We start from the raw sequence: 20,861 nt of genomic DNA on the forward strand, positions 1-20,861 counted from the left end.
AGGCTAGAAATTAAATATATTACGGTTATCCACCACTTCTTGCCCCCAAAGTTAAACTTTAGTCAATGCATATCAGCAACTGTTGAGGTCAGAATCACAGCCCACAGACCTTCTCCTGCCAATAACGCTTTTCTTCTGGAAGATTGCACCTAAAATGATTAGTTTCTGCCCCAGACAAATGACCTAACCTAGGCATGCAGGCGAGGTCAAAAAATCCTAGTTGGTGACCAATATGCTCCATAGGTTTTATTGCCCTGCCCCATGGATTGGGACTTAATTTTGCTTGGGGTTGTCTTCCGGGGCAAGGGGGAATATGCAGCCTTGAAACAAGCGACAAGCCCAGGCTGTCTGCAGGCTGAAGCCCCAGCCAAATTGCACAGCCATTTTACAGAACTTGTTGCAAATGGCTGATCCTACTGCTGCAGAAATAAAGGGCTGTTTTGTCCCTGAACCTATACTCTTGCTTCAGATCCTTGCCCAAGTGCAAGGTTGCCAGCTTCCCAGCTGACCACTGCACCTGTGCTTCTAGCAGCATCTTGCAGAAGATGGTGATACCATTTATATCCATACCAGAGATTTCTGTAGATAAAAAGGCTGCAGAATGCATAGGAAAAGGCTGGCTTAATTCTTTTCCCAGTGATTTGGGAATTCTGCATGTGTCTTTAGTGGTGTGTTTTTCAACCACTTTCCCTCCAGGGTTGCTGGAGCTGACTTCTGTAACTGTGTCTTGGGCTGCAGGAATTAGCAGGTGAGAATGTTTGGTCTTCATTGCCATGAAAAGCTTTTCTAGCTGAACAATAAATCAGTGTTAAATATACTAGAGCAGCCCAGGCTGTTTGGCTTTCTACTAGGCGGCAGGCAACAGCTCTTGTCAGCTGGCACCAAAAATCCAACAGGCCACCCTTCTTCCAAGGATAATACATGCTTCAGGTTACGTGGAGAGAAAGTGCTTGGCTCAAAGTCACCCAGGGAGCTTTGTGGCTGCGAAGGGAATTGGATCTGTGTCTCCTCAGTCCTGGTCTGGCTCTCTAAACAACTATACTACACAGGAGGGGCGCTATATAAGAATGTTTGCCAAGTGTGTTCTATAAGCAGGGTGCCACAGCAGAGGAGGCTGTGCCTGTGTGGTGGGGGCACCTGCAGAAAAATCTCAGCTAAAGATCTCATTACTCAGGCAGCTTTCCTTGCCAGGGTGGTGCTGTGGTCTAAACCACTGAGCCTCTTGGGCTTGCCGATCAGAAGATCGGTGGTTCGAATCCCCACAATGGGGTGAGCTCCCGTTGCTCAGTCCCAGGTCCTGCCAACCTAGCAGTTTGAAAGCACACCCAAAAGTGCAAGTAGATAAACAGGTACCGCTCCGGCGGGAAGGTAAACGGCGTTTCCATGCGCTGCTCTGGTTTCAGTGTTCCGTTGCACCAGAAGCAGCTTCGTCATGCTGGCCTCATGACCTGGAAAAAACTGTCTGCGGACAAACGCCGGCTCCCTCGGCCTGTAAAGCGAGATGAGCGCCGCAACCCCAGAGTCATCTGAGACTGGACTTAACTATCAGGGGTCCTTTACCTTTACCCTTTTTTTAAGGCCAAGACTAGCATTTTTAATTGCGATAAATGGAAAGTGAACTTCTTTCAGTGTGATTTTTAAAAATAGCACTAGCACATAACATTTACATCTATCTGGACCACAAAAAGCAGGCAAAGCTCCCAAAAGAGGTAAACCTACAAATCTCGTAAGTTATCGCAGAGTCGCAACAACTAAGCATAGCGATAAGGGCAGCAAATGAGGAGGAAGACTTGGGAGTCAGTGCTTCTAAATTTATTGGGGCTTTTACCCTCTTCCTGTTCACAAACGCACACACAAGCACACCTGTCTAGCAGGCACAATATAACCCAAATGCTTTATTTCATCGCGCATGTTGGCAAATAGGGTCAGTGTATCAGATTCGGCCCTCTCTGAAAGCTGAAAACAAATTAAAATGCCATACGGTGGCATTTAACTTCACGACAGTGTTATCCTCTTATTGGCTTTCAGCTCCAACTAGCACCCAGTTCCCATTATATCAGACTTTTTCCAAGCATCCAGCAGCGTCCATTCCGTTGGCCAGCAATGTCTGATTACAGTGTTGTTTCCCATTGCACTCAGTGCTGGCTTCCTGTTGCTGAGAGAGGGGAGCATCTGTGCCAGTTTGACTCATCAGCCCAAGAGGGATTGCTCCATCCATGCCTTGTCCATGTACTTGGGTTCCCAATGCCTTTTTGTTTCTGAAGACAAGCAAGAGAGATGACTGGATAAAGCTCTGCTCTGGTCCCTGAGGTCTGAAGGCACTAAGATCTCACAAATATGCCAGTATGTAACCTGAAGCATATGTAACCCGAAGTACCACTGTACGGCGTAGATGCAGCCTAGCCCTACACCTAGCCCTACACCTAGGGTTTCCTCCAGATGGCCTGATCACTGAGCATTCACCCTGATTTGCTTGCACAAAGCTTCCTTGGAGGTTATACAGTGGTACCTCTGGTTACATATGTTTCAGGTTACAGACTCCACTAACCCAGAAATAGTGCTTCAGGTTAAGAACTTTGCTTCAGGATGAGAACAGAAATCGTGCTCCGGTGGCATGGCGGCAGCAGGAGGCCCCAGTAGCTAAAGTGGTGCTTCAGGTTAAGAACGGTTTCAGGTTTAGAACGGACCTCCGGAATGAATTAAGTACTTAACCCGAGGTACCACTGTAGTCCAATCTATGTTGAGTACAGTATTTGTTCTGATTTGTTTGTCTGCAACAATGAGCGTCCACCCTGAGCATTCACCTTGCTTCTACTGTGTTTATATGTCTTCCCATTAATCTTTCTTTCATCCCACCTTTTCCAAATCGCAAAAATTCCACTGCCATTGTTTTGAAGTTAACTTGTTATGCTAAAATGGCAAAGTACTTTAATCCAGTGTCATGGTGCAAGTCTAAATATTTGACATGCACCAGAATCCCTCCCTAAAAATGCTGACAGTCTGGAGGAACCAACTGAGGGTGGGGAGGAAGAAACCGGCTGATATCTGACTGCTTCCCTTTTTGAAGTGGCAAGCTTTATTCAAGTGATGTGCCTTGTGTGTCTACTTCACTCACCTGCCATCTTCCACATCTTCGATAGTCTCTGGCAACTGGATGTTGGTTGTCTCTGTTAGCAGAAAGGCCACTGTCCCAGACACCAGTGCCACCACACTGAATATCAAGGGAGGAAGGTATCTCCAGGTGTCATCTAGCAGCATGATCAGAGGAGCTATGGAGCTGGCCAACCGTGCTATGAATGAACAGCAGCCAACACCACTCTGCCTGCAAAGGTAACGCAAAACAATTTCGATTGGAGATAAATCCATCAAACTGTTACACGCGATCCCAGTCTCTGAGCAGTGAGAGGTTCAAGGGGTTCCAGGCACCTTCCCAGAGTTTGGTTTCCTTGGAATGAGGGTCAGTGGAGACAGTGAGGTCTTTAGGATATATGGCTTTATTTGCACCTATGTACAACTTGAGCCTAAGATGGAGAGGCTGACAGCATTCACACCCCAACAGATCTTGCTTCTCCTTTAGTCACAGCCTTGGATTCCAGCACAAATCAAGCATGGGTCTGTGCTTCATTCTTTTGAAGAAGATTTGGGAAATGTAGCCTCAGAAGAAACCCCCAAAGATTTTGCTTTATATGGAAGGTATTTCTAAATTTATCTGGTAGGAAGGAAAGCCTAGAATTAAACATAAAATTTTGATAGATATAAAAGGAAAAGGAGGCTTTGCCCTGCCAGATCTGCAATTGTATTATGAGGCAGCTTGTTTGTGTTGGTTATAAGAATGGATTGTACTGGATAATGCAGACATTTCAGACATGGAAGGCCATGATTTTAAATTTGGCTGGCATGCATGTCTTTGGTATGTGGAAGCTAAAATTTATAAGAGTTTTATGAACAGAGTTTGAGAGAAATATAAAAATTTGCTGGAAAGAAACACACCCTTATGGTTATTCCCTATTGAAGCAATTTCAATTAAGAGAGTTAATATGGATAGACAATGGGTGGCATACAGGGATTTGCTGGAATTTACAGGGAGGGAATCCAGACTGAATCCTATGGAAAACTTAAGGAGCCAAGTTACAGACTGATTACATCATCATCATGTACATGATATGTTCAAGTTAGACAAAAAAAGAAGGGTTTTTGGACCAAAGCTCACAATTTGAAAAAGAACTATTACAAAAAAAGGATAAACCTTTGTCTAGAATGTATAATCTTCTACTAGAATGGCGGGGGGGGGGGGAGAGATGAGCAAGTCAAAGCTTCAATGACACACTGGATAATGGATATAGGACACAATATAGATTTAAACCTCTGGGAGAAACTCTGGAAAAGTGATTTGAAATTTACTGCATGTTACACACTGAAACTATGAAATGATTCATAGATGGCACCTAACTCAGAGCAGGTTGGCTAAGATGTATAAAGTACAATCAGATATGTGTTGGAAATGTAAAGAAAGGGAGGGGACCTTTTTCATACATGGTGGACAAGTAAAAAGATAAAAGAATTTTGGGGAATGATTTATAATGAGTTGGGAAAAAAATGTTTAAAATTACCTTCCCCAAAAGACCAGAGTCCTTTTTCTTGGAAATAGCCCAGAGAGAAATTCCTAGGTGTCAGAAAAGCCTATTTACTGTATGCAAAAACAGCCGCCCAAATTTCGTTAGCCCCAAAATGGAAAATGAGCGAGGTCCCAGAAAAAGAGGATTGGCAACTTAAGATGTTAGAATATGCAGAACTTGCAGGTTTAACACATGGAATAAGAGAGCAAGAAGAACATATACTTAAAGAGAATCGGAAAACATTTATTGAATATGTGGAAAATAATTGTACACAACTGAAAATGCTGGCAGCATTAAGATAAATTCAACAGCGTAATTAATGTTTGAATGGTGTAAAAATGCAACACTGACTTGAATGGTTATAGTATTAGAAATGCAGGAATGGGAGAGATAGAAAATGAACCATGGAAAGAGAAGAAGGGAAATCACTGGATATCAATAAGTTTATAAAAAGCAACAACTACCACCCCCAGTGGGTCCGATTGGAGCCCAAGCCACTTACCTGACCACCGTTGGGAAAAGTTCAGCTGTGTAGAGGAAGACGGTGGTGAAAGAGGCTTCAGAGAAACCCTTGCCCAAGATGGCCACTGCCGACCGGAGATGCCCATGCTCTGAGGGAGGAAGAAACAGGAGGCACGAAGATTTAAGTGCATACTGGAAATGTAGGTTTTTGCAACACTCGGATGCTCTGGCAACAGATCCACCTTTAAATATAAAAAATACTTTTCGTAGCTAGGGAAATGTACTGCAAGGTGTAGGATAAGGGTAAATGGATGGGAAGACGTATAATAATAATAATAATAATAATAATAATAATAATAATAATAATAATTTATTTGTATCCCGTCCATCTGGCTGGGTTTCCCCAGCCACTCTGGGTGGCTCCCAATTGAATATCAAAAACACGATCCAGCATTAAACATCAAAATGTCTGGGCTGCCTTCAGATATCTTTTAAAAGTAGGATAGTTGCTTATTTCCTTGACATCTGGTGGGAGGGCGTTCCACAGGGCGGGAGCCACTACTGAGAAGGCCCTCTGCCTGGTAGGATAGTTGCTTATTTCCTTGACATTTGGTGGGAGGGCGTTCCACAGGGCGGGTGCCACTACCAAGAAGGCCCTCCGCCTGGTTCCCTGTATCCTCACTTCTCGCAGTGAGGGAACCGCCAGAAGGCCTTCGGCACTGGACCTCAGTGTTAAACTGGGATGAATGTGCACAAAAAGAGTACAGCCTCCGCAAAATCTTTGTGCAAAGAAATCAAGGATGGCTCCTCAACGTCTTCTGGAGGAGCCCCGGGAGGCAAGTGATGATGTTGCAGCTCACGTTATGACTAGATGGATGCTCAGTGATGCTGCAGAACTGGCCAGATGAGCCTCTCACCTGCAGGGATGGCTGCATTCAGAGCAATCATGCCTCCTGTTCCAATCAGAGTCCATGCCTGACAATGCCTGCGGCCGATGCGGTCCAAGACAACATACACACTGACTTTGGCAGGGATCTCAATGGCCCCAAAGATAAAATGTGTCATGTATGGATCCAAGCTGAAACCGCTGATGTTTAGACTGATGCCGTAATAGGTGAACACCACACCAAACCTGCAAGGAAAACAGAGATGACTTAGGTTCAGCAGCTAGGAATATCAGGATCAACCCTTGCAAGCCAAAGTTGACAGGTGGATGGGCAATCGCGTGATGCTATTACGGCACCACGTGATTGACAGGTGTCCTGCCCACCAGTCCAAATCTTGCTCAGTTTGAGTGTGTGAACGAACTCCCTTCAGGACTCAGCAGGGTCGCTCTCCCTTGCATCAGTCAATGTGTGAGTGCAGAGGAGAGGGACAGACCCTGCTTAGTGCTGGGCTCAAGTACACAGAGTTCCCTTGTGCATCTGTCCATTGCTAAGTAGGATTGCTCTCACTACACATCAGTTGATGTGTAGAGAGAGCAATCCTGCCTAGTGCTGGGTTATTGCTTTGGGCAATGCCCCCACACACCAAAACAAATAAGTCAAGTGCAGCAGTTCGGAGCTCAATTTCCCCTAATTTATCAGATTTATGTGACTTTACAGGGAGGGGAAGGACCGGAATTGATGTTGTTTGAGGGTAATACTACCTGGGCTACACAAATGAAATGGAATTGCAAACAGTGGAAAACGTACGCAATAAACTCCAGTCCAAAACTTGTTAGTTTCTCCAGGCTCACTGCTCAGGTATGTGTGTGTGTTTGTGTGTGCAGGGGAAAGACCAGTTCCATTGGGGCTGTAAAGTTCCAGAGAGTCAAGATTGCACACAGCCACCAACTATGTCAACAGTCATTTGGAATTACTCATTCCCAGTTGAGGTAGCATTACATAGTGAGATGACATCTGAAGGAACCGTGCTCCATTTGTGGTGGGAGTTTCATAAATCACCGCAAACTAGCATTTGAAAAATATAGGTTGACACCAGAGAAAGCACAGCAATATGATGGTTTGCATTCCTCCTTTGATGTAAAATATTGCACACTCGCCCAAGGAAGACAATAAACATCTAATATGACTTCAAAAAAAAAAAAAAAAACCAACATAGGAAAACCTGTCTAAAGATAATGTTACTCTGCAGCTTAATTCCCACCACAATTAACTGCAACGCCTTCCAAGAAAGAAAACTGGCTCCATCTCTTTCAAAGTCGGGAAATAAGCACAGTCATCAGTTTTTGTTCATACCATACGACGACAGAACATAAGGTGGTCTTCCTCAGCTTGGGAGTCTTCACCAGGTGCCAGTAGAAATAGGTCCTTGACTCCTCTATGGTCAGTGTCCTCCGCAGGACCTACATTCACCACAAAGGAAGAGGGAAAATGCCCCTCAGTGCTGTTTTGCAAAGGCTAGATCCCATCATGACATCAAAGAGGAACTCATTCTCCTAGGATGGAGGCAGGGGGTTGGACTAGACCCTTTGGGTCCCTTCCAACTCTACAATTCTATGATTCTATGATTATGTAGCCAAGATGGTACCATCTGTGCACATGAGGGAGATTGTCAGCATGCTTCAGAGAACCCCCAAAGCCTACAGAAGCATGAAAAATAAATTCTGAGGGAGGGAGGGAAGAATCCATCTTACAGAGCCATCTTACAGAGTTTGGAGCATTTGAGGGGTACAGAAGGCTGGCTGTGGGAGCTTAGGAAGACTCCTTATGCTGAGTCAGGTCACTGGTCCACCTAGGTGATGGAAGGGTCAAGTTGTTGTTGGTTGAACCTGTTTATATGATTTTGTAATTTGGTGTGTCACTTTTCACTCTTTGTTTTTATGACTCAGTTCCCAGCTCTAGGACTGGAAACACTCAATGAAGATCGGGCTATAAATACTGTGTATAAATATATACAAATTGATTAGTATCACCTGCACAAGCAGGCTTCAGCTCTCCAGGGTCTCAGCTTGACCTGGAGAGGTCGGGGATTGAACCTGGAGCCTTGTTGCATGGTAGGCAAGTGCTCTACCACTGAGCCACCTATTGGAGGACAAGCATGGAAGACAGGAAAAGAGAGATAATGGAGTACTAGATTGGCTGGCTTGTTGGAACCCTGAGCAGGAACCCTCCACACCACATCATTTTGTCGCGGGTCTTACTCGTTGTGGTTGTTTTCTAGAGGTCCATCACTGCACCTGAGGTGCTGCAAGACCCCTTGCACTCACGTCTGGAGTTATCTTGGAGTCAAACTCTTTCTTGCCATTGACTTTGGCACATCTGGAAAGATAGCCATGCGCTGCCTCCACCTCCTTCTTTGTCAAGAGCCACCGGGCAGATTCTGGGAGCCACCTGGCAAGGGACAAACATTTTGTAGATCAAGCGGGGTTGCTGCATCTGGGATTGCTGCAGATGAGGAAAACATCATCTCTATGCACACACTCCTGCGGGCAGTCAAGGCAAGGTAGGGTGAGTGGCATTGACACTTTGGTTCTCAAAGTTACCGGGAAGAAGAGGTAAAGAATACAAGAAAGAAGAACCCAGGGAAGTCGGAGAAAGGGTGTAGCTGACAAGATGTGGTTGGGTGTGCAGGAAACCTTTTGAAGATCTTGGTGAATATTAGGGTTTGGAGGATGAAGTGTAGGTGGGTTCCCATGAGGCAAGATGCAGTGATAACAGCAAGAACCTTATTGAACTACATAACTGAGAAACAGGGGCAAAGCAACTGTTTATACACATTCCTGAAAGCCTGGGCCAACGTGATTGGCTGCCTAAACTTCCAAGCTGCGAATCACGACTAAGAGTTCAAGGGCCAATGGCAGAGGCCCAAATCCTGAATGTTCTGTGACTGGACATCATGTATCGAATCAGAACACAGGAGCTCCGAATCCTTAGTCCAGACTCAAGCTCAGGCAAACACAGAAAACTGAATACATAACAGAGGAGTTCCACAGTCACTCACCACCAAATGACGATGCTGAGGAGGCAGGGAGAGGTGACAGCCAACAGGAGCCAACGCCACGTCCGAATCAGGTAGGCCACAAGCGCCAAAAGCATGTACCCAAGAGACCAGGAAATGCCGCTGATGGTGCCGCAGAAGGTGCGATGCTTGACGTCAGTCCATTCTACAGCTGGAAGTTAATATACAGCAGCAGCTCTCAACGTTTGGACTCAGTTCACCTTCAACACAATCACGGTCAACCCCATGAACTCTAGCTGCAACGACTCAGCAGTCAAAGCTGCACTCCCTGCTCAACATTAGGGCGGGGCAAGAGGGGCAAAGCCCCACCCTACTCCCTCTCTATGATCAAAGACCTTTCCATATTTCGAATCCATGGAGGAAATTGCCACCCATGGGATGCTATCCTGATCAGATGCAACAGATTGCAGAGAGTGGGGACAGAAGTTTGCTGCAGCTAGTACAGCCATACCTCGGGTTACAGACACTTTGGGCTTCGTGATTTCGGGTTGCGCACCGCACCGAACCCGGAAGTACTGGAACGTGTTACTTCCGGGTTTCGGTGCTTGCACATGGGCAGACGCGCTAAATCGCACTTTGCGCATGCACAGAAGCGCCGAATCACGACCAGCGTGTGCACAAATGCGCAGGACGCAGGTTGCGAATGCTGTGGGTTGCGAACGTGCCTCCCGCACGGATCACATTCGCAACCCGAGCATCCACTGTAATCTTCGCAAAAGGAAGACGGCCATAAAGCAATTGTTCTAAGAGTGGTTTGACCATTGATTCCTCTCCCAAGGGAACTCTAGCTCTGTGAGGGGAACAGGGCTTTCCTAGCAACTCTCAGCAAAAACTACATTTCCCAGGATTCTGTAGGAGAAGCTACGGCTGTTTCAAATGCCGTGGTACTTGCTTTAAAGGTAAGGTTTAGATGGGGCCAGAGAGAAAGAGGGTGCCCACGATCACTATTCCCACCTGCAGTGCCAGCACGCGGAGGCATCCGGCCTGAAATGGAAAGAAATCACCTCTCACCTCAGAACCTCTCACCTAATATCAAGGAGATGATGGACACGCCTGTGAGTCCCATCCCACAGAGCGACCTCATGATGATGAACATCAGGTAAGACTGTGAAAACGCAGCCAGGGCCCCAAAGAACATCGTGGAAAGGAAAGACAGCAGAAGCATCCGACGCCGGCCAAACCTAGGAAGCCAAAAGTAAACCAGCAGCACCTGTTTTCGTTCCGGTCAAAATCCCAGAAGAATTGCCTCGCCAGGTAAGGCCGCAGCCTGCACATCTCTCTCATGTCATTCACAGCACCTAAGCTTGCACAGGGGTTGACAGCCTTCCTAGGCCCATGGATAACTTTGTGTTTCTGGGGAAGTGGCATGAGTGCTTCCCCTTCTCGCACCCCCCCCCTTCTCCAAATAAGCTCCCCCACCCACCCAGAAAGACAGGGGGAGAAATGACTAGGGCCATCATTTGCTAGAGGGATTTTCTTATATGTGTTGAGAACATATGGGGCAAAAGAAGCCAATGCTTCCTTGCTGTCTTTTGAGCATTAATATCTCACCCGCTCCATCCTTCTCAATACAAGCTAACAGTGACTTCTTGTGGATAAATGAGCGCATTGCAAGTCATCCGAAATGGCAGTTTCCATATGACACAGTATTTGCACGTGTGTGTGTGTGTGTGTGTGTGTGTAGAGAGAGAGAGAGAGAGAGAGAGAGAGTTTATTAAGATCACTCCAATATAGGATTACAGTTGCGAGATTGTTATATGCACAAAGATGGAAAGCTACAGCCCGACTTACTATAAAGGAATGGCTGATAAAACTATTGGACTTGCCTGAGATGGCAAAGCTGACGTGCCCAGTTAGAGAAAAATAAATATTGACATTTATTCAAGACTGGAAACTTCTTATGGACTTTTTTGCATGAAAGAGAAAATGAACTTGTAATATTTGGATTTGAAGATTGAAAAAAATACTGGTTTATAGAAGATAGAATGGTTGGATGTTAATGAGTCAATACTATGTTTAGCTGCAGGACAGAGAACCGGAAGTCTTTTCATCTTTCTTTATTATTTTCTCTCTTTTTCCTTTCTTTGCTTTTCCTTTCTTCCTTTATTTATTTTTAAATTTGTAATATATATATATATATATATATATTGCTGCCTCTGTTCTTTTTTAGACTATGTATTTCAGAATATTATAGAAAGATGGGTATAAATTTTTGTATATATTTGGACAAGTGTCAAAAGAAAGAAAGAAAGAAAGAAAGAAAGAAAGAAAGAAAGAAAGAAAGAAGAAATGGTTTATTTCACAAAGAACCAGGAAGATTTTCCCCAGTTTGCCGTAGCTGGTAAACTTTGTTAAAAGAGTCATAATAAATAACAAGATGAAATATAAAAAAATAATAATTGAAAGATGATCCAAAAAGAACTCCCTTAAGAGAATCAAGTCTTTTTGTCTTAAGACAGTCTTCAAAAGAATCCCCCTCCAATTTTTTTATAACACCAGTAGCACCTTAAAGACCAACTAAATATAGGCTTTTTAGGTACGAGCTTTCGTGTGTATACACACTTCTTCAGATACTCTGAAGCAGAGGTCGCTACAACATATTCCTAGAGTGGCTTCAGAACCAATCTCTCTCCCCAGGGACTCTAGGAATTATATCTATGTGAGGGAAAGAGTGATCCTAACAACCCTCTTGGCACCCTTAACAAACTACATTTCCCAGGATTCTTTGGGGGAAGAGCGGGAACAACTATCGCTGGAAGACAAATGTACAATGTCATGCGTGCCACAGTTTTTGTTACCTTTTTCATGCTGGTCCCGCTGCTGTTTCTTGATAGAGAGGATTTGAGCTTTTCAAAATAATACAAAAAAACCTACAAAACCCATAAATAAAGATGATGGCGAGAGGAGGGTGCCTCAATGCCTCCTTTGTACATGATTACATAAGAAGAGTCTTGTCTGAGGGCTATCTTGCCCACTCCTGTTGCCCACAGGGCTCATCCCACAAGCAGGCCCTGAGCACAGAAATCCTCGCAGATCATTTCTACACTTTAATCCTGGCTGCAGGATCAAATGATCATGGCTAGTAGCCATTAGCACCACTTTCAATTCTCTGAAGAAATAGGAGATGGTACTAGAGCTTTTTCCTCAGCCAGAACTCACTAGAATTCAGTTCCGGTGCCTCTCAAGTAGGCGCCACTAGCATTATAAGAGAACGAGGGAGGCGTTCATGGTGAGTTCCTGCACCTCTGGAAAAAACAGCATTATTAATGGCCTCTCGTCAGCTTTAGCTCTTTTATTCAGTGCACGCTGCGCACTGAACTGCAGCAACAATCAATGTGCATTGATTTTTAGCACAGTTGTATATATATATACCTCCAACATGCATTGATTTCTACTTCCTGTCCGCCTCCTCCTGTCTCCCTTTAATACGATGGTCAAGACCTAATCAAGGGGTTCTAAGGCTCCGTCCAGCACCAGCAAAAGTGTGCAAATGAGTTTTCCAGAGTTCCACTCTTTGCCTGACTCCACAGATTATGCTGGAAGATCACAGTCTTCTTTCTTCATAGAGCAAGGGCAGAGGCATTCTCATTTATATTTTTTCAAAATGGCACTTTGCTTTCTCAGAGTGGTGGAAAGGTGGACCGGAGTCATGCCCTGACCCAGCGATTGTGGTAGTATCTGGAGCCAGCCTGGGTAGGGACCTCCCCCTGACCCACTGAGAGAGCTCATTAACATAGCCCTGGGCACAAACTTCAAAAAAAACGAAAGGAGAGATCTGGCTTAACTCCGTGAGGTGAGACAACCAGGGGAAACCTTTCTTTTGAAGGAGCGAACCTGAGTTGTTAGCATGTTTGTAATGGAAGAAATGGGATTAAGTAAAGGAAATGTCAATTTTGAGTGGGGTTGGCGTAGGAAATGAATTAGGAGGGGGGAGAAACTGAGTGGGAAATAGATCTGCAAATAGACAGTATTTTATTTAGATGTATGGCAGAGGTGTTCAGGGGCTGATTGTATCAAAAGAAGTGGAGTTCTGAACAGCATTCAGGGGCACCATGATGTCTTCCCTGCCATACATCCCAGTGCCCATGAAGTTTTCTTCCAGTTGAGGTGGGTTTAGGATTATTCCCGTGGAGGGTTGATAGGAAAAGGTTGTCTGTCTCAGGGGGGAGGGAAGTAGTTGTCCAAGGTTGTACAGTTTGAAAATTCATATACGTCTTTGTAATTAAAGATTTATCTACCTAAGACTTGGCAGTGAGACAGGTGAGGCAGAGATGGGCAGAAAGTGGATCAGGGATCTACCAGCAGCTCTCAGAGTACTTGCAGCAGATCAGCAAATATCCTCATTTGTTTAAGAATAGCAACAACGAATAATCTCCACACACACACCCCGGGCAAAACCCCCACACATCTAAGTTAGGCTCCAACTTGAAGAAAGCTTTGAGTGAAAAACAGAAGTTGATTTTTGTGTGGGAAAGGACTGTGGTCCTTCAGTGCTGGTACTGAAAACAAAATATTGGGTTGAGCATTTGCCCAGAGGCAACATATTCCTCGATTCCAATAATTATGCTGCTTTTTACCCTGACCCCAACAATCCACCTGGCTGCAGTTGGTGGACTTCAAGATAATAATAATAAATAAGAACTACAGTAGATCCCACAAGCCAGAAGTCTGTCTGCCCATGCACCAAAGACCAAAAGTAAACTCTACTCACCTGTCAGACAAGTAGCCAAAAAGTACAGACCCCAAAGTAACACCAATGAAGAAAAAGGTAGCAATTGCCTGGTTCATGCCTTTCTTCTCACACACCAGATCCCACTGGAAGGAAGTATCATGGATTGTAATTAAGGTGACCCAGATTCAAAACAGGAATAGCTGGGCAGAAGAGGGGATTTCAGCTGGAGTAGTTTGCATGAGGAGCCAACCGAGTCCAAAGAGTGCTCTCTAATGGTTCCTCATAAACAACTTGGATGAAAGAATTGGGGGGGGGGGTGCTCATCCAATTTGCAGATGGCACCAAACTGGGAGGGGCGGCTAATGCTGCCAAGGGCAGAATCGGGATTTGAGATGACCTTAACAGATTGGAGAACAGGGCCCAAGCTAACAAAGTGAATTTCAATAGGGACAAGTGTCAGGTTTTACTGGCTGCACAAATTTAAAATGGAGGACACCTGCCTGACATGTGAAAAGGGGGTTTTAGTAAACCACAAGCTTAACACGAGTCAACAGCGAGATGCAGCTGCAAAAAAAGCTAATGCTATTCCAGGCTGCATCACAGGGGCTCGTCCTCTTTCTCACCCGGATCCTTTCATTGCAATAGAAGTACATCAAAAGCTTACCTCAGTGGCCGTGGTTGATGCATATTGTGAGGAATCGTAGACCCAGCCATGCTGGCAGCTCAGGATCGATGAGGCATTGTCCAGCTCCCAGGAAGAATTTGCCAGCAACTGAAACTGTGGCCTAGAAAACATCTTGCAGGGGCTCAGTGTCCCGTCAAGCTCTCTTGGGAGGCCAACGGAGAAGACCTCATCCTGGCTGAGATTGGAAGTGCCAGCAAAGGCTGGAAGCACACAGTGGTGAGATGGAGAGGCAGAGATGAAATTGTGGAGCAGGAAGTGCATGGGGATCATCAGTCTGGGAATGCAAAGCATCAAGAAGACCAGAATCTGGTATCTCCCAAAGCCATCCACCTCCCGGAGGACATCCTCAAACATCATGGTGCTAGGGAGGGAGGTTTGGTACAGAGCAAACGCCTGTGCACTGTACAAACAGACCGAGCGACTGGGGAGAAGCTCCAGCCATTTAGCAATTAAGTACCTTAGCAAAGCAAGTTTAACATGGCAGTTTCACAGAAAAACAAGTGGCCTTACAAGACCGAACCCTTATCAAGTCATGTGGTTCAGGAGAGACAATCCCTTAATGGCGAGCTCACAAGAGCGGTATTGTATTCTTTTCAGCTTCTTGGAGGAAAAAATAGAGCCCAAGGCAGACAGAAACGAGGAATCTGACCTCTTGAACTGATAAGCAGCTCTTGAAATAACTGGATCCAGCCTATATTCCTGGTTGTAGAGTTAATGTAGTACCAGTAAGAACTGTTGTAAGTGCTTACGCACCAACACTGGATGCTGATGAAGAGGTTAAAGAAAATTTTTACTCTCAGCTGGATACCATCCTATCAGAGACAAAAGGGGTTTAAAGACTGTCTCGAGGCAAATCTAAAAAAAAAATGTAGTATAAACACCAACAATTGGGAAACACTGGCCTGCAAGCGCTCCAATTGGAGAACAGCCTTTACCAAAGGTGTCATGGGCTTTGAAGACACTTGAACTCAGGACGCAAGGGAGAAACATGCTGAGAGGAAGGCACACTTCGCAAATCCAAACCGTAATCAACTCCCACCTGAAAACCAATGTCATGTGGATCCAGAATTGGCCTCCATAGTCACTTACAGACGCATTGTTAAAATCGTGTTTATGGAAGACAATTTTACTTGGCTATGAGTGATCGCCGAAGAAGAAACAGTAAGAGAGCAAAAGTGTTCAGATGGTGTGGGCATGGGCAGCTGTTGTTGTTGTTGTTGTTGTTGTTGTTGTTACTAGTTCATAAAGGTAAAGGTACCCCTGACCGTTACATCCAGTCACGGACGACTCTGGGGTTGCGGCGCTCATCTCGCTCTATAGGCCGAGGGAGCCAGCGTTTGTCCACAGACAGCTTCCAGATCATGTGGAATAAGCAGTCTACAGTGGTACCTCAGGTTAAGTACTTAATTCATTCCGGAGGTCCATTCTTAACCTGAAACTGTTCTTAACCTGAAGCACCACTTTAGCTACTGGGGCCTCCTGCTGCTGCCACGCCGCCGGAGCCCGATTTCTGTTCTCATCCTGAAGCAAAGTTCTTAACCTGAGGTAATATTTCTGGGTTAGCAGAGTCTGTAACCTGAAGCGTATGTAACCTGAAGCATATGTAACCCGAGGTACCACTGTATATGTGTGTGTTTTTCCTAATTAAATAAAAGCCAGCCTTCTCCCAGAGACGAACATTGTTAATGTGAAAGAAGGAACTGCAACAAAGTGTTGCTGAGTCATGACCTGTTTCTTTTCCCCAACCAGAGTTCCACCCGCTCCAACATATCCCTGCAGTTTTCCTCCTCGCCTCCCAACAGTCAGTCAGCACCCCATGTTCTCACTGGTATTTTTGCCCACTTTTTAAAATAAAAAACCCCATGGGCATACCTCAGAGTCTGCCAGGTTTCCTTGCTTGTGCCCTAGTAGGTATTTCTACATAAGGACAAGTATGGAAACTTTGGCGCTGGCATTAGTATATACTAGAATGGATGAAGCATCATTAGCCTATTTAAAATACCGGTACTGTACAGGAAAAAGCAGGGAATGAACTCTAGTCTCTTCCCATAGAAAGACCCTTCTGCATCTCATCACCCAGAACTGATTCATGCTTGCCACCGGGGACCAAGAGAGTGGCTGTTTGCAAACCTTTTTATTATTATTATTAATTAATTTCTTGTACCCCAGCCATTCTGGGCAGCTTCCAGTGAAATATAAAGGAGCACAACGAAATCTCAATCATTAAAAGCTTCCCGAAACAGGTCAGCCATATTTAGGTGTCTACCTTATTTAAAGCATTCTTTCTTTAGAATCTGGTGGCTGTATTGGAAACATAAACTATGTTATAAATCAATCTGAAGAATAGATGATCGTACGTCCATATCATTGGGAGTTATCCTTCCCCCAACAGGCTAAAACCTTCTTATTCAGAAAACTAAGGGTCAGTCAAAGCTGAGCAATGGACTATTGCCAGGGCAAAGGGTAATGCTGGTTTGAAATGTGTTTCAATGTATTTTAACTATTTGTTAATTTAATTCATTAAATTAATTTAATTTATTAACAAATACTTAATTTGTTTATCAATTTATTAATTATTATTTGTTATTTAACTGTTTTATTGTTTTATTATTCTGAATTTTATAACAAAGTTTTTAAATGTTGTAAGCCACGTTGTATCCGAGAAAAGCAGGATATAAATGCATTTAATAATAATAACTTTCAAGTTACCTTCGGTGTCGAAAATGGGACTGCCTGTAGGGATGGTGGGGGAATCCAGTTTGATTCATATTTAATGGATGGTATTGTTCAGAGTAGACCCATCAAAATGAATGAACATGACAAAGTTAGGTCCATTGATTTCAATAGGGTCTGCTCTGAGTAAAGCTTGCCTGAATACCACCTAATCGGAATCTCTCTATTTCACACCTTCCGAAACAACACACTAACCCAAATGCCTCACCATCCATCAAAACTCACTTTTCTCCAAATTTTGCATTGCAGTTCTTCGTCCAAAGAGCATGTACAGAAATATGCATATTAAAAGAAAAGGTAAAGGTACCCCTGGCCGTACGGGCCAGTCGTGTCTGACTCTAGGGTTGTGCGCCCATCTCACTTAAGAGGCCGGGGGCCAGTGCTGTCCGGAGACACTTCCGGGTCAAGTGGCCAGCGTGACAAAGCTGCTCTGGCGAGCCAGCACCAGTGCAGCACACGGAAACGCCGTTTACCTTCCCACTATAAGGCGGTACCTATTTATCTACTTGCACTTAGAGGTGCTTTCAAACTGCTAGGTGGGCAGGAGCTGGGACCCAAAGACGGGAGCTCACCCCGCTGCGGGGATTCGAACCGCCGACCATGCGATCGGCAAGTCCTAGGCACTGGTTTTACCCACAGTGCCACCCGTGTCCCCAGATTAAGAGAAAACACATGCTAAAATCCTGATGGTTCATTTGTGATGACTTTTTAAAAGGCAAGCTGATAGGGAGATGTGGAAAACTGGAAAAATGAGAACCCAAAATGGACAGGTTCATTCATCCTTAGTCTTCATTGGAAGACTGGTGGCTTCTGTATGGAAGAACAAAGTCAAGCAGACTTGGGAGTCATATGCTGTTGACCTTTTCTGTATTATAAGTGCCTGAAAACCACATACAAACACACCCACCCACCCTGGTGTCAGCCATTTTCTTTATGTCTTGAGGGGTTGTAGACCCCACAAGGAAGATATACAGACCAACAGCTCAATGAGTTGTTGTAACTTAGCCCCCTCTACAGTGACTGCTTTGAGATTTTCTACAATCAAGCGTTATATAAATTTTATGGGGGGAAATAAGTATATAACTGGCACAAGTGGCAGATTTTCTATCCTGAGGGAAGGGTCTTGAGACTAACGTTCCTGTGACTTTGAAACCAGGACTAGCAGTTCAGATCTTTTGAGGAGTGAAGAATCAAAACAAATCACACTTGAGGTAATTTGTTCCTCCAAAAATTCTGCACTAGTGAATGCCGAAGGTCCAGTTGTTCACCGGCACTACACACCGTTCCAGGCCAGAACTTCCCCTCTTCAAGTGCCTCAGAACCTCACCCATATTAGCTATTTCAAACTGGAACTGGAACACCTAAATCTCAGGCACATACTTCCAACAGGTGAAGAACCAGCTATTCATTCAACTGGGCCTGTCACACATCAGTAATGGCACACCCTCCTGAATTAAATCTCGCCATGTGACCTACAGATAATTTCAGTGAAGTTTTTTCCCCTTAGCAACATTTCTTGCAGCGTTTCCCCCGACTTGGGGTCCAGAATTGAAGGAAATGTGAAATTTCACATCAGTGCCACGAGCATGGCTAACTCGAGCATGATGGGCGCATGACTCCCGCATGTGCTACTAGAAACAGCAGCAGTTGGCAAGTCTAGTCTGTGGCTTTGATGCATTCCTGGAATGAAACAATTCAGTCAATTGGATTTTTTCACTTAGATATCATTTCCCATTAAGACTGCATGGTTATTTGTTCAGGGCTAGTGATAAAATGACCTTCAAACCATTAGCCAGTGCTTTCTCCCCTCCCCCCTTTCAGCCAGAACATGCCGCAGCACAGTTCCTGCACCTCTGAGGTGGGTGCCATTGCAGGCCGGTGTTCCTATTGCCTGCTTCTTGGCTTTATGTACAGTGGTACCTTGGGCTACATATGCTTCAGGTTACATACGCTGCAGGTTACAGACTTGGCTAACCCAGAAATATTAGCCAGAGAGGTGTAGTGGTTAAGAGCGGTAGACTCATAATCTGGGGAACCGGGTTTGCATCTCCACTCCTCCACATGCAGCTGCTGGGTGACCTTGGGCTAGTCACACTTCTCTGAAGTCTCTCAGACCCACTCACCTCACCTTTGTTGTTGGGGAGGAAAGGAAAGGAGATTGTTAGCCGCTTTGAGACTCCTTTGGGTAGTGATAAAGCGGGATATCAAATCCAAACTCTTCTACCTCGGGTTAAGAACTTTGCTTCAGGTTGAGAACAGAAATCGTGCTCCAGCAGCACGGCAGCAGCAGGAGGCCCCATTAGCTAAAGTTGTGCTTCAGGTTAAGAACAGTTTCAGGTTAAGAACGGACCTCCGGAATGAATTAAATACTTAACCCGAGGTACCACTGTACTTCTGAGAAGCCCAAAACGAACATTTCAAGTCAAAATGAAAGCTGGCCAGCACGTGCAAGTCTACATATTTACCGTATTTATTTTTTAGATCTATGACTCTACCTAGCTCCTAGCTGCTCCTAGCCATGATTGGTCAAGCTATGGGTTGGGGCCAATTTGTCTTTCCTGTTATTCAAACCCTCCCCCATGTAGCTGCGGTGGGCTTGAAGCTTTCCAACCAGGCCTCTACCGTTCCACACATGTGCATTTGTGCAAGGGCCCTTCTGAGATGTCCTAGCCATCTGCCTGAATCTTAGAGATCTGACACCTTCATTATACACCTGTATAGTCCTGCAACCCCACAGTTGCCTTTCACTGGACTTAACCGTCCGGAGGTCCTTTACCTTTACCTTTTTTCACACCTGTAAAATGAAGGTGTCAGATGCATCTTTATGGGGAGGGCATTCTTAGGACCACTTAGGAAATACCCTCTCCCAGGCCAGAACCCCCTGAGCTTCTGAGGGTGGAGAAGCAACCAAGAGGGCTGATCTGAGCATTCGGATGGGTCTGTAGGGAAGGAGGCAGTCTTTCAAGTATTTGGGGCCTGAGTCATTTAGGCACCTTCAGTTGGGCTTGGAAACAAACTGGTAACCTGAGAGTAAATTCCACTGGACTACATCGGACTTACTTTTGAGTGGATAGCGCAGTTGGCTAGAGCATGGTGCTGATAACGCCAAGGTTGCAGGTTCAATCTCCGTATGGGCCAACCGCATATTCTTGCATTGAAGGGGCTGGACTAGATGATCCTCAGGGTCCCTTCCAACTCTACATTATCTGATTCTATGATTGTACTGCAAGGCATTAATAGCTGTTGCAAGGCTCTGGAAGAAATTTCTTCGCTAGGTACAGAAATGTAGCCTCCCTTTTACACTCACTTAAACAATGCAAATGCATCTTATTAGATTTTGGAAGTGCAATGATATAGTTCAGGGTTTTCTTTTAAGCTAGATGCTTTTTTGCAATGTTTGGTTTTAGACATCTATTTGGGCACTGTGTTGGGTTTTCAGAATATTTTTATGCTGCGTCAGTTCCCTTGAACATTGGATACAGTGGGCTATAAAGATCCATGCATAATTTTCTTCCTCTTTCTGAAGCCCGACTAGAGAACATGAGGAATGTGCGGCTGCTGGCGGCCACATGGCTGGTAGCAAGAGTCCACATGGCTGGTAGCAAGAACCCCAGACATGACGCCATCTTTCCACATTCCCATTCCGCTGCAGCAGTTCATTGGCTGCTGGTCACCATGAGGGTGTAGCCTCCTGGGCAAAACGATGCCCTGCAAGGTATCTTCCGCCGGA

At 45.0% G+C, this 20,861-nt stretch overlaps 1 protein-coding gene across 1 annotated transcript; it reads right to left on the reverse strand.

Moving 5' to 3' along the window:
- Positions 1 to 1,868: 1,868 nt before the first annotated feature.
- LOC309337836 (solute carrier family 22 member 7-like) lies at positions 1,869 to 15,054 on the reverse strand. The gene is made up of 10 exons (XM_081854750.1): positions 14,378 to 15,054; positions 13,753 to 13,856; positions 10,068 to 10,222; positions 9,024 to 9,192; positions 8,290 to 8,413; positions 7,319 to 7,425; positions 5,996 to 6,210; positions 5,119 to 5,227; positions 3,116 to 3,322; positions 1,869 to 2,258 (listed from the first exon to the last, which is right to left on the reverse strand). The coding sequence occupies exons 1-10, from the start codon at positions 14,753 to 14,755 to the stop codon at positions 2,057 to 2,059; spliced, it is 1,770 nt and encodes a 589-aa protein (XP_081710876.1). The 5' UTR covers positions 14,756 to 15,054; the 3' UTR covers positions 1,869 to 2,056.
- Between the last annotated feature and the right edge of the window lie 5,807 nt (positions 15,055 to 20,861).

Source organism: Podarcis erhardii, assembly GCF_964252035.2.
Source record: "Podarcis erhardii genome assembly, chromosome: 3".
NCBI lineage: Eukaryota > Metazoa > Chordata > Lepidosauria > Squamata > Lacertidae > Podarcis > Podarcis erhardii.